At 39.6% G+C, this 14928-nt stretch overlaps 1 protein-coding gene across 1 annotated transcript in view; it reads left to right on the top strand.

Moving 5' to 3' along the window:
• The window catches only part of SLC25A26 (solute carrier family 25 member 26), a 145757-nt gene that overhangs the window by 119206 nt on the left and 11623 nt on the right, over window positions 1–14928 (top strand). The window contains exon 7 of the mRNA XM_044660651.1: window positions 10630–10699. Coding sequence (XP_044516586.1) covers window positions 10630–10699 — 70 coding nt within the window. The remainder of the gene's footprint in view (window positions 1–10629; window positions 10700–14928) is intronic.

Consider the following 14928-nt stretch of genomic DNA (forward strand, 5'->3'; position numbering starts at 1 on the left):
TTAGTATAGAGTCCAGGTTTTTATTAATTTCTGGTTTTTCTGGAAGACCAATTATTCTCAAATTGTCTCTTCTAGACCGGTTTTCTTGGTCTGTCACTCTCTCATTGAGATATTTCATGTTTCCTTCTATTTTTTCAGTCTTTTGGCTTTGTTTTATTTGTTCTTGTTGTCTTGAGAGATCATTAGTTTCTACTTGCTCAATTCTAGCCTTTAGGGATTGATTTTCGGCTATAATTTTTTGGTTTTCGGCCATAATCTTCTGGTAAACGGCCATAATCTTTTGGTTTTCGGCCATAATCTTCTTGTTTTCGGCCATAATCTTCTGGTATTCCTTTTCAATCTGGTCATTTCTTGTGTTCAATTTGCTTATCAGTTCATTTGGTTTCTGAGCCTCGCTTTCCAGTTGCAAGATTCTACCTTTTAAACTGTTATTTTCTTGCCAGATCTCTTCCATTTTCCTCAAAATCTCAGATTTGAACTCGTCCATAGCTTGTGAGGAGTTTTCCTTATTTGGGGAGGGTCTGGATGGTTGTTTGTTCTCCTCCTCTGTTTGCTCGGTTGTCTGGATTTTCTCTGTGTAAAAGCTGTCGAGTGTTAGAGACTTCTTTTTTTTGTTATTATTCTTTCTCTTCTGAATTTCCTGTAACTGATTAGCCATCATTAGCCCAGCAGCTTCTCAGGTTTATCCTCACGCTCAGTGTCTGTCAGAGATCTATTGGCTCCTGAGGTCTGAGTTCTAGTTTTTTCCAAGGTCAAGCCCCCTGGTGGATTCCCTTGCTTGATCCTCTGCAGGAGGTTCCTTTACAAGTCTCAGGGCGCTGCTTCCACAGTCGTATACCTGTCTGCACTGGTTCCCCACTTAGGCTTTAGTTCCTGGCTGTGTCCGCCTCCACCCACGCCCACGCCTCTGCTCAGCCGGCTCTCTGCTCCCAGCGTCCACTCTCTGCTCCTGCGCGCTCAGATTTCGCGTGCGTTCTTGACTTAATGGGGTCCTAAGTCTTGCTGCTCTCAGGAACAGGTCCCAGAGCTGCCGATGACTCGATGGGTGCCCCAAACTTGCTCTATTTCTTTTTAGCTGGGTTCGGAGCTATAGGTGAGTGTGGAGGGGGTGGGGGTGGGGCGGTTGCTCAGCCCGCGATTGAGTGAGTGAGAGCCCTTTTTAGCCTGGAAATGTCTCGATTCCACGTACCTTCCACGCTGTGCCCTGTTGTGGGGTTCCTCCGTTCGTCTGGACTTGTTTTTATGTCCCCTTGTGGAGTTTTGTGTGTTTCGGTCAGGAGAGGTTAAGAGCTGCTTTTTACTCTGCCGCCATCTTAACCCAGAACTCAACACCGATAATTTTTTAAAAGAAAACTTCTCATAATTTTAAAGAGATAAAGTTTCAGAAACTGTTAAATTCACTTAGATTAAGAGTTAAGTCATTTATGTGTGGCGATTGATTTTAAAAATAAAACCATATACTTTTATGACATAAAGAAGGTTGGACAATAACCAGCTTGGGTGTTAGAGAGAGGCATGCAGGAGAACATTGTTATTCATTTAATATCTTTTCTGATTCATGACATTGTTGGAGTAAACATAGACTGCTATAAGACTAAACATAGAGGATGTCACTAATAGCAAGGTTAGTTTATTATGATTGGAAAATTACATTTTCTTCCATCTTAACTTATGATTGACTGATGTTAGGGAATTCTCAGTTGAACACTGGAGATGGCTTTGCACACATGTATATTTTTAGGTACAGCATATTATGTGTACATAATAGAGTGTTTTGATATCATAATTATATGATAATATATATATATCAAGGATATATATTTGTGATATTTAAAGGATGATATATTTGTGATAGGGACAATTGGAGACAGCCCAGATTGTATAAGTTTCCATACACTTGTGCCAAAAGACTTATTTCCAGTTTGTTATTTATAAGGCAAGAGCGGGTGATGGGGCTGGGTCTTTTGAAATAAAAAACAAAGTCTTCTATTCAGCTTCATTTTAATAGACTACACATGACCAAGGATTGGCTTCCTCGAGTGTTCTGTACAATTGGGTTTGGTGTTGTTTGTTTTCCAATCCTGTGGACACTGGTGGGAAATGATATTACCCTGAAAAAAAAAAAGTAAACTAATTATTTCATGCTGCCCTTCCTATGGCAATCAGTGAAGAATCCCTTGGTTAATAGTATGACTAATGAAACCACCAGATATTCTCAATACAGTGTAATAATATGATAAATATTAAGATCATTCCAAAGGAAAGGTACATTTAAAACATGATTTTAACATATGTATTCACAAATATGTTTTAAATATATTCATCTATTTTAACATATAGGTACATATATTTTACTACGTAGATGTATACGTATGCATATAGAATTGATCTTTTTCATCCCAGCACAGCTATTTAAAAAGTATCAAAAATGTTTATCTGGCTATTGATCTATTTTCAAAACTTAAAACTACTGGCAGATGTCAAATAGATTGCAAAACCCATTAACTAGTCTGTTCATCTGATCTATATCCATCTGAAAGCTGACCTTTTGCTTTTATTGGAGAAAGATAACCATATTCAAATAAAGAATCACAATCGAAGGATCCCATCCACCCTTTTCTCTTCCTCCTGAATTTTGTTCCCATCCTCCATTTCCCTAGTTTTTGCCTCTCTCCTCTGCTTGTTTCCACATTTGGAAGCCAATTTATGGATATACTTTGAAATCAAGGATGATTATCTTTAGATTATCTTGCCCATACTTCTGAAATCATACTGAGCTTTTCTACAGGACATTTTTTAATTCCTTTTTCTATTTTCTTGTCTTGAATTATTCAAATGACACAAGCAATAGAGTTTCCATTTCCCCTAGGCAATTATTCCTCAATCTGTCCAGCTGCAGCCTGTGTGCCTGTTTATCCCCAAAGATCAGTGAGTGTTTGTTCTCCTTCACAACTATTTACACAATTTATACGCCTATTAGGTTGTACCTGGGTTGGCCCAAACTGAATCACTGAAGGGAAAAAGCATGTGTCTTTGTAGGTTTGAGGTACATACTGCCTTTCCGTTCTTTCAGAATATATAGCACCAATCTTACCCAAAAAATTCACATATTTTATTAAAACATATTTTAATATATAAATGTCTGTAAGGGAAGGGGGAAGAGAAAGGAAGTTCATATAATCAGTTCGTATAAGTCTTCCCATACTTCCCTGCATTATTTGTTTTCTTCATTTCTTAAGACTCACTAACATTCCATTACACACATTCTATCCTTTTTTCAGCCACTTCCAAAACAATGGGCACATCTTTTTTCCTAGTTACCTTCTGCCCAAAAAAGTGTTATTTTATTTCAAAAAGTACCTTTCCTTCTGTCTTTGACTTCTTTGGAATACATATCGAGCTATGAGATCTCAATTTCAGATTCAGAGGGTGCACATTTGTCACTTTTTTTTTTAAAGCATAACTCCAAATTGCTTTCCATGGTGGTTCAAGCAGTTCTCACCTCCATGCAACAGCCTGTCAACCCCCAGCCTCCCCAGCATGATCTTTTTTCTTATCTTTTCTAGTTTGCTAGGGGTGAGGTACAAGCTCAGGTTTTTTTGAATTGTATTTCTCTTATTGGAGCAATCTTCCACATGGTCATTAATGCTGTGTGTAGATGCTATTTCACTTATAAGTAAACTCCTGATATAAACATTAGTTCAGGCAGATTCAAATCTCTGTGTAATATTTTCTTCAGACTGGAGGCCACTACAGTCACTGTGGCCAGGAGCAAGTCATCTAACCCCTTTAAGCTTCAGGCCATTCTCTGTAATTTATCCAGTAAATTATGTAGAGATTGCAACAACCTTTATCAATGGGAAGAAATTCCCATTTGATAAAATCACAAATGACTGACATATCTGTGTATTTTTTTTAAGTACCCAAGGAAGGGCAGCTAGGTAGCACAGTGGATAGAGCGCCAGACCTGGAATCAGGAGGACCTGAGTTCAAATATGGGCTTGGACAAGTCCTAGCTGTGTGACCCTGGGCAAGTCACTTAATGCCATTTGCATAGTCCTTGCTGCTCATCTGCCTTAGAATTGATATTTAGCTTATCCATATGATAGCTAGACAAACTTGGTCTAAAGATAAGAAAACTCAGAGGGTCTTATTTCTTTTTTTACTACTATTTCTGCTACTGCTGCTACTACTACCACTATTGCTGCTACTACCACTACCATTTTATATAATAATTATATATATTATATAATAATATGTTTTTAGGTTTGCAAATTGCTTTACATATGTTATCTCATTGATCCTCCTGTCTTCCAATATTTAAAGAACTGTCAAAGGGTAAAGGGATTAGATTTATTCTGTTTGGAAGTAGAAGACAGAACATTAGGAACATTAGGTTGCAGAAATGCAGATTTTGACTGAATGTAAGGAAAAACTTCCCTAACAATTTGTGTTGTTCCAAAGGAGAATGGGCTGCCTTGGGAGGTATTGGGTCTCCCTGACTAGAGACTTGTTCGGGATGTGAAATCGATTTTTTGTTCATGCCTTCCTATTCAATTTCATCTTATTAGATTCAGCCCAATGCTCCAACTTGTCAAGGTCTTTTAGGATGCTAATAGACAAAATTCCTATTCAGGTATGGGATGAACTGAATGGTCTCTGAGTTCCCTCCCAGCTCTGAGATCTAAAATCAGACTCCTCTTCCACATGGCAGTCTTTTACTCATACTTGAAGACAGTTTTCATACCCACCTTTCTCCAAGGCAAACGTGCTGTATTCTATCTTGTGGTGCCCAGGAAGTCTGGTTTCCAGTCCAACTGGCCCGTTTGTCCTCTGCACATAATGCCCCAGCTCATCTAAGTCTGTCCTGAAAAGTAGCTCCCAGAACCAAACTCAACACTGTAGATAGGACCTGATCAAGAGAGGACACAGTTGTGCTCTCATCCCCTTCACTCTGATACCTTTGTTCTCCTATTGTGGCCTGGAAATAAATAAACATTTTATGTAACTTTGTTTTAATGCTTACCCTCTCAGACCATGAGGCCTGAAGTTCCTGATGAGCTGAGGCCAGTGAGGGAAGGAAAAGACAACAGAGGGGTAGGTGGAGCTCTGGTGGAAGAAAAGACAAAATTAAGGAAGGGGCCAGAGCTTGGGTGGGGACAGAGGAGAGAATAACAGCTGGTGTCTGAGACAAGGCAGAGCTGCTTTTGCTTCTTTTCTGTGCCAAGGAAAATGACCTTGGCATTGGAAATAGCAGAAGAGAACAGGCTGATGAGGAATTGTTACCCAAGATAAAAAGGGAGATAGTAAGATGGTCTTAACCACCGGTGGTGACTTTAGATCCCCTCATCCAAATGAACTGGAACCTCAGGTGGAGAAAGAACAGGCAGCTCCAGAGGTCATGGACCCAGGAATTGGCAGGGCCAAGGCCCAGACTCAGGGCCTCTGGCTGCAAATCAAATGCTTTCTCTTGTTGTCTCACCATGAAGGTTAAGAGAAGTCTAATATTATCCATTTAATGAATCACAGAAATGTGTGTGTTGTGTTTAAAAAGACAGCTATAAAAATGTGCTTGAATAAAGCTTCACCTACCTGGAGAATTTCCCCTGACATATATGATACACACACACACACACACAAATATACCTATACATATGTAATATGCACATATACGTGTACATATACACCTATGTAAATACATTTACATATATATACATATAGAATATATGCATCTTACATACATATAGAATGGGTATGTATGTATTCTAGTCTTTTTGTTCTTTTAGATTTTCTAAATCCTAAGAACCTTGGGAAGTAATATGTTGACCGCTCTTCATTGAAAACATCTTTTAAAAATAGACTTCAAATAGGCACATCAAGAGACTCAGGAGCTCATTCTGAAGATATTTTTGTAAATGCCAAGACCATCATGAGCCTTGAGTAACCACTCAAGGCTGCCATATTGGAGGCATAGCTGTAGCAAGCCTCTCCATCCTCATAGCCCAGTACACATAGTTTTAATAGCACAGCTGTAGAGGATAAGGTATGAATCCTACCTTTGCTGTCTCTCTGTATTAGAATTTTTCATTGTTTAAAGTTGCAGGTGATGTGTTTATTTTATTGATCTGGCCACCAAGACCTATATGTATTTTTAAAAGTTTATGGTTTACTTTTCTCTTTAATGTGCACTTATAAATGAATATTAATTTCAATGAATTAAAAAAAAAAAGTGTACCAGTTTTTGTCCAGCTGTCTTAGAAGAGGTTTGTTGTGCTCTCCATTTGGCCTGAATTGAATGAAAAGCTTTGTGCTGACTGTGTAAATTATTCATGAAGAGCATCTTAAGATTTTGCAGAGGATGAATGCCCTGTGTTGAAGAGGGGTAAAATAGTCTCCTTGTCTGAATGATGGCAGTTTTCCCTGAATACTAAAAATCTACTGTGTAGTGATTTTTTAAAACTAGATTCAGCAAACATTTATTGTATACCTACTATGTATAAGGAAGGCATTATGCCAGACATACCCACCATATACCCTTTTTCTAACCAGGCTAAGCTCTGTATTATCTTCACCGAAAGCATCCTTATTCCCTGCTGCTGTGTCCTTTGTCCATGCCAATCCCCCCACCTGGAATACTGTTCTCCTCTTTCCTTTTAATCAGGCTCTCATTGCCTACAGAACGCAATCCAAATAGAAATTCCTGAGCCTACTATTCATGAGCTCTCCACCCATACACATGCACACAACATAACCCCAATCTGCCTTTTTTGATCAATGCTTCCATCACTCCCCAATGTAGCATCTTAGAGTTGAAAGGGACTTCACAGGTCTTCTAGTTGAATTCCAACCCAAATCATGTAAGCCCCACAACATCTTGAAGTGGTCCTAGCTCGTGTGTGTTCTAACCAAAGCCAAGTAGAGCAGAATTATTACCTCCCTTACACTGGGAATTACATTTGGATTAATGAAACCTAAGGTGACATTAGATCTTTTAAGCTTCTCTATCACACTATTGGCTCACTGAAGCCTAGTGGTTTTTAACATGACCTACTTTCTAGTCATATCATCCATATTCTATATTTGATTGTTTGTTTTGTCTTTTTAACTTGGGATTTTATAAATATTACCATTCAATTTTATTTTATTTGTGTTATTCCACTTTTCTGGCCTATTACAATCTTTTGGGATCCAAATTCTGTCATCTAACAATTATTCCCTCCCAGCTTTATATGATCTAAAAATATACTAAGCCAACTATCTCTAATAGCTCCACTTAACTATCACTATAAGCCATAGATCCCTCTCAGAGCAGTCATGAGGTAAATCTTTACTTCACCACTCCCACTAGGATCCACTAGCCTTGTTGCCATTACTCCATTAATCACTATTCTTTGAATTAGCTTAGTTAGGTGAGCTTAATTCGTTACTTACCAACTTCAGAGTTCAGATATTTAAGCCACATAACCTCCTTCCCCCAAAGAGCTTACAATCAGTCAAGGGGACTTTTGTGTATATAAAATACAGGATGGTTGTTGATAAGGCAGAGGACAACTACCAAGTATTCTGGGAATATTTGAGGAGGGAGAGAAGAGAGCCAAGGAAACTTCCTGGACAACAGGGCCCTTCAGCTAAACCTTGAAAAAAGAGAAAAGTTTCAGTAGATACAGAGAGAGAAGGGGCTGATTTCTAGAATAGGAGCCAGCCTATGCAACTGTTCACTGAAGGAGACATCCTATAAGACATACAGTGAACAAACATGGTCCAGTTTGACTAAAAGAGTGATAAAGGGAAATATGGCTAGGAAAGTAAATGGGCAATCGATTGGGGAATGGCTGAATAAATTGTGATATCTGATGGTAATGGAATATTATTGTGCTGAAAAGAATGATGAACTGGAAGAATTCCATGTGAACTGAAAAGACCTCCAGGAACTGATGCAGAGTGAAAGGAACAGAACCAGGAGAACATTGTACACAGGGACTGATACATTGTAGCACAATCAATGTAACTGACATCTCTGCTAGCAGCAGTGCAATGAACCAGGACAATTTAGAGGAACTTGGGAGGAAGAACACCATCCATATCCAGAGAAAGAACTGTGGGAGCAGAAATGCAGAAGAAAAGCATGTGATCAATCACATAGTTTGATGGGGATGTGATTGGAGTTTTGATGTTAAAAGATCACTCTACTGCAAATATGAATAACATGGAAATAGGTTTTGGAAGAGGGAGGAAAGAGTGGGGGGCGGGGTGGATCATGAATCATATAAACATGGAAAAAATAATCTCTAAACAAACACACAAACACACAAACAAACAAACAAATAAATAAATAAATAAATAAGTAAGTAAGTAAGTGGATAGGTGCCATATCCCAGAGGACCTCAAAACCAGCCCGAGGACTTTTATTTTATAGGCTATATGGGAGCCATTGTATATTTTGTATGTTTGTTTGTTTTTTAAGACTGGTTCTCCCTATTTCCCCCAGACTTGAAGAGCGAGGGCTACTCATGGGCCCAATGCTACTTCAATTGGCCTGGGAGCTTTAACCTGTTCCATTTTTGATATGGGCTAGTTTGCCCCTCTTTAGGAAACCTGATGGCCTCTTACTCCCAGGGACTTTTCATATTAATGCCAGTCTTAATGCAGAAAGCTGATTATGTCTGCAATAACCCATTGCACCTCAGAACTCCAGAGCTCTAGAGGCCTACCAGCCTTAGCCTTCCCAGAAGCAGCAATTAATAGTTTGAGCCTCTATGCCTACTCACTGTAAGGTTTTGAGCAAAAAAAAAAAAAAGGAATAACATACCTGATTTGTTCATTAAGTAAGTCCATGTTGCTTCCTTGCTTAAAATTTGGGGATTTTGATCCTGGTCCTCTGACTCTTTCTCCCTCAAGGATAGTTCTTATTGAGGCATTTTAAAATATTTGTTCACTTAACAAAAGCAAACTCATTTGATGCTCATTTACCAAACATAAATGTCAAATGAAATGTTGACAATATTTTTTTAATGCTTTGTCGAAGTGAGGTGCTCAGTCACATAGGCAAACAGGCATTTTTTTTTTTAAACCCTTAACTTCTGTGTATTGGCTCCTTGGTGGAAGAATGGTAAGGGTGGGCAATAGGGGTCAAGTGACTTGCCCAGGGTCACACAGCTGGGAAGTGTCTGAGGCCGGATTTGAACAAAAACAGGCATTTATCAGCAAACTGGAGGGGCAGGAGGGGCAGGAGGGGCCAGATTAGAAGTTTAGGAAGAACTTTGAATGCCAAACAGATGATTACTTGTATTTAATTCTGGAGGAGGGAGCTCCTGGAGTTCATGAAATGTATGTAGGTAGAGGGGAAATGGAGAAGGTCTAGAGAGTGGCATGGTTAGATTTGTGCTTTTGGAGTTTTGATTTGGTGGCTGAGTTGAGGACGGTTTAGATTGGAGAGACAAAGGAGGGAGGCTGATTAGCATGTGGTTGTAATAATTCAAGCACCAGGTAATACTGTGTGGGAGCAGAAAAAGGGGACATAGAGGAGAGACATTGGATAGAGCCTGGAAGCAGATTGATTGGATATTGTGGGGTAAGAATGAAGAGCCGTGGATGGCACCTAGGTTATGACTTGGGTGCCCAGATTATGGCAGGGTCCTGGGCAGGAATAGGAAAGTTAGGAAGATAGAAGTGTGGGGGGGAAAGATAGATAATGAATTTGGTTTTGGAGGGTTCAGTTTAAGATGTCTATGAGACTTTCATTTTGACCTACCTAATTGATGGATCACAGTTTAATTTGCTCTCTCTAATTGGCAGTTGGAGATGTATCCGGGTTATCATAATCAGGAGGTTAGGAGAGATAGTAGAGCTTGACAAGTAGATCTAAGAATCTTCCACACTGAGAGATGATGATTGAATTCATGGGAGCTGATATCACAGGGCGAGGGTCAGCAACGATGGCTCTCGAGCCATATAGCTCTTTTGAGCCAGATATGGCTCTCTCTGCAGGAGCCATAAAGTCCATTTTTTTCAGGCGCTGTTGCAGGAGCGGCACTGTGAGCACTGTACGGCTCTCATGAAATTACATTTTAAAAAATGTGGCATTTATGGCTCTCATGGCCAAAAAGGTTGCCGACCCCTGGTCTAGAGGGAGAAGAAAAGATGGTTCAAGACAGAGCGCTGGAGGATCTGCAGAGATAGAGTGGGAATAATGAAAATAGTTTTCTCATAAGCTCTGATGAAGAAGGACTTCAGTGAAATCTAGCGAGAGAGAAGCCCAAGATGCTTTCTCCAGTGCCCTGTCTCAGTGCAAACATGGTTTCATTTATATTTTTATTAGAACGATTTGGACAGTATCTAGAAAATGTTTTAAGATGTTTCCCTTTCTTGAAGTTAACAAATATATTTTTTTTAAATCTGGCTCCTAAAATTGGTTTGTTTCATTTATAATAGTTAGAGACATCTCTCCCACTCCTGATTGTTTTAGTAAATGGTTAAGTCCTAGGGAAAATCACTTATGACATCACTGAAGAATGCTACAAAAATAGCTTCTCACTTAAGTTCCCATTCTCAGAGTTAACCCACAGGAGGTGGTTCCCCAATACAGCCACCGCCATAATGCCTGGTGTTTTCCTTTCTCTTTCAATCTAGGCCCTCTGGTCACGGAAGCAGGACCATGTGGTCGACTCTTGGCAATCAGCAGCTTGTGGAGCTTTTGCAGGTGCAAAGGATTATATTATACTGGGAAGGGCTGAAGAGGGGAGAAAAATGTGAATTCATAAGATTAACTGTGCAAAAACATTCTTTAGAATTGGCAGTTTGTTTAGAGGAAGACCATTCCAGTGGTTTTTGAGAGAAGAAATTTCCTGAGGAGAGGAGGGGAGGGGGGAAAAAAAAAACCTATTGGAAAGGTGTCTGCTTGAAAGACAGCCAATTTGTTTTCTACAAATTTCTGTGGGTTTTTTGGTTTTGGTTTTGGTTTGTGTATATAAGTGTGTGGATTTTTTACTAAATTGGGGGTGGGAAAGGAAAAGTCTGGCACTCGAGATCTTGTAATTATCTAAAAAATTATTTGTTAAGTCCTCAGTGAGGATAGACTTCCAGTGTGCATGGGACTGTGTAGCTGCCTGTCTGCCTGCCCGCCCTGAGCCCTCCTTCAGGGCTTTAAGCTATGTCTGCAGTGCAGGAGGCCATGATTCACAGTCTGGGTGACAACTTGACAGTCGAGCAGATTAACTGGTGTCAAGAGTGCAGAGGATCGATCTCTCCACCACTACCCAAAGGCAGAAACCCTTTTCCAGAAGAGAGACGAGGAGCCAGACAGCTGGGCCCTTTCTAGGCCTTGTATCCACATTCAAATGACTGCAAGGAATATGCACTGTGATACTTGCTACTCACTACTTGGGGACATATATTGAGGCAGGTTTTAATGAGAATTCAGCTGTTTAAAAGATCATAGTATTGTGGTGAGAATTTATTAAGTAAAACTTTAGCCCATAAGTTTTAAATTATGCCATAGAAAGTCAAATTAAAATCAAAGCAGAAATTAAACTGGACTGATATTTATTACTTCTCCTCCTTCCCCCCCAAAATCATAAACTCAAGTGTAGGTAGAAAATCAGTCATGTTTTGCTTGCAGACTAAAATTTATTGGTTCTTATGTGTCTGTTGGGGTGTTGTTTGGGGGGAGAATGAGTCATGTTGTAAAGAAATTTCCAGATTATTGAAAGTGGGAAATAGATTTGCCTCATGGAATCGATAATAGCGTACCCTCTGGCTTTTGCCTCAAGGTTTGAGTCTAGTCCCACTTGGTTATGAGATAATTGTTTCCACATGTCAGTCACTGTGCTAAATGAGTTGGTGGTCTTGGTTCAGTTCCCAAGAATCACGCATCTCTGTCCTCCAAAACACTCCCAGAATTCCTATCTTTGTTCAGGCAGCCACTTTGTAGGCTCCAGGGGCAAGGTTGAAACTCAAGCATCTTTATCCTTTAGGGTCTTTCTAAGAAGCTTCCACCTGTTGGAGGCTTAAACGCGGTCTTTGCTTTTCAGCTCTGCAGTGCCTTTAGAGGTTAAATGCAATAACTATCCCCTCTGAGCAGAATCTGCATTTTCAAAAATACCTTTTATGGATAGTGCTGTATGATCAAAAGGAATAATGAAGCAGTGAGATCTAATCACATTTTATATACGTATTTCCTCTCATTGCATTGCCTTCCAAAAAGAATGTTTGCCCATTAGAGGCTGGATGATGAAGTGAATAGAGTGCTGGCCCTAGAGCGAGGAAGACCTAGGTTCAAATGCTGCCTCTGATTCATCCTGGCTGTGTGACCCTGGGCAAGTCATTTATTCTTTCAGCGTCCTCAGCAGCCTTTTTAGACTCAGTAGAGAAGATGCTGACTTGCATTTGTGGTGGGAGTTTCCTCACCCAGAGTTGCCTGAAACAAGTGAAATCACAGTTTTATTTGTGTCCTCCACCTCCACCCCAGTTTGCATGTTAACTGTACTTTCTCCTACATCTATTGGCCCACATACGGATTTTAACAAGTCTTCAAATAATGTTTGTCTATTTAACAGCTGAAGGAATTGGCTTTATGACTTTAGACAAGTGCCTGTCTCTGAGTTTTCATTTCCTCATCCGTAAACAGAAGGAACTGGACCTCAAGGTAGATTTAGAAGGTCTTCTCTGGCTCTGCAAGCCCGTGAGCCTGTGACCAGCTGGGCTCATTGGCTCAGGGCCCTGCTAGTCTCTTAAACTCTCCGTAGATGTTAGACTCCAAAGAGGAAATAACATGCAATGAAAATCCTTCTTGGCCAGCCCATCTCATGGGGTGAATGTCCCGCAGTACAATTAGGAGAGAAGACTTGCTCTAGCGAGATAGAGAGTGAAATCCTGGCACCAGGTTATTAGTTTGAAGCTTATTTTCATCTGAAAATGTTCCATATTATGAACAACTGCTATACTAGAAAGGTTTGTCATGGTGCTGTTTGAATTTCAAAGGCTCGAGAAGTGAACAATGACTCGCTATCACTGGAGAGCCCCTTTTAGATCTGACATGTTTATACACTCAGCCCTCAGCCACTACCCATAAATGGTCATAAAGACAGTGGGGAAACCTGCCTTTGGATCAGAATTCAGACTTTTCCTGTCTATGTGTGTGCTTCCAAATTTAAATTGGCTTAAATCATTGCAGATGAACTGTTCTCTTCACTGCTCAATGCACTCTTTCTTCGCCGTGCTTACAACTTGAAACTTTTGATCCACACATCTAAAAGTATCCTTTGTGATTTAGAGACATCAAAGTTTACGTGTTACCCTCCAAGACTCACCTACAAAGCAAAGAAGACATACCGGGACTCTTCACTGGAACTTTGCATTAAAAAACCATAAATGTGAATGTGTTTGCCATTCTGAACTGTTATAGATAACACAGGCTTAGATTCTCTGGTTATCCAAGAGACAGGACAGAATGAACATGAGTGCTTCTGTACTCTGAAATTCAAAAAGCAGGTGGAATGCCAACTTGTTTGAATAAACAAATAACAGTTTAAATAGAAGACACTCCAGCCCTGAACACCTGTTGAATGTCCATGCAAAGAAGAGGAATGAAGATGCCATTAGTTCTTTTTTTTAAAACTTTGAAAAAAATTATTTATTTTAAATTTTTTTCCCCTTTGTAGATGTTGAGTTCCAAATTCTCCATTCATTTGATTTTTAAAAATTTTATTGAAGCCTATACTTTACGCCTTAGAATCTATATTGTGTATTGGTTCCAAGGCAGAAGAGTGGAAAGGGCTAGGCAATGGAGTTTAAGTGATTTGTGTAGGGTCACACAGATAGGAAGTATCAGATTTGAACCCAGGACCTTCCATCTTCAGACCTGGCTCTCAATCCACTGAACTACCTTGCTACCCCCTCCCCCATTCATTCTTTAAAATTGGAATTGATAGTGAGAGGAGGCGACTGAAGACTGGCAACATACTTAAGAAAAATGATCATAACAAATCTTTCTAGGTTTGTGATTTCAGGATATCTTCCTCTATTGCTTTAAAAAATTGTTATATGGACAGAAAACCCCAGCTTTGGGGAAGGAGGGAGGCATGCTGCTCTTTGGAGAGCATCAATTCTCAAACTTTTGAACCTCAGGACCACTCTACACTTAAAAATTACTAAGGATCCCAGAAAGCTTTTGTTTATTTGAGTTACATCTATCTTAGTATTATTATGAAAATAGTTTTGACCTTGCATGCCCCCAGAAGGGTCTTGGGATACCTCAGGTGTTCATCCCCAGGCCACTCTTTGACAATTGTTGGTGTGTGGAGCAATAAAGCGGCCATGCTTCCCACAACTAAAAGAATGAATGAGCCAGTATTTCATTTTAAAATCTCATTTCTCCAAACTTGGTCTTTTCAAGTAACCTTTTTAACATTTACCTAAATTTGGCATTAGTATGAGAACATAGATAACATATTTTCTGAATGATTTGGAAATTCTATTGAGACATAGTTTCTACAACCATTACCAAGAATTCCCTGCTTAAAATGGTAGCCAAAATGTTAACAAGAAGTCTTTCCTTTTAGTATAATGAATTTAATTGAGTTAGCAGATTATAGACCATTATAACTAACTTATACTTAACCTATTTAGCTTCCACAGAAATTCTATTTAGAAGCTTCATCATGTTTTGGATATATTCCTTGAGTTCTTAGAGGGTGATGGTCCTACCAAGCTAGGAGGATGTCAGATATGGTCCCAGCAATAGTGTTATCCACTCAAGCTTAAAGAAGGCTAGTCACGAGAAGAGTTGGGATGATTTTGACTTTAATGATGGGAGTGTATTTGTGTGTACATATAAAATATGAATACACACACGCTCGTATGTACACACATTCTTCATTGGCTCACTTGCCTGTGTGGGCCTCTGCTGCATCCACTCTGACGGAGCAGAGT

This window comes from Gracilinanus agilis, chromosome 1 (genome assembly GCF_016433145.1).
Source record: "Gracilinanus agilis isolate LMUSP501 chromosome 1, AgileGrace, whole genome shotgun sequence".
NCBI lineage: Eukaryota > Metazoa > Chordata > Mammalia > Didelphimorphia > Didelphidae > Gracilinanus > Gracilinanus agilis.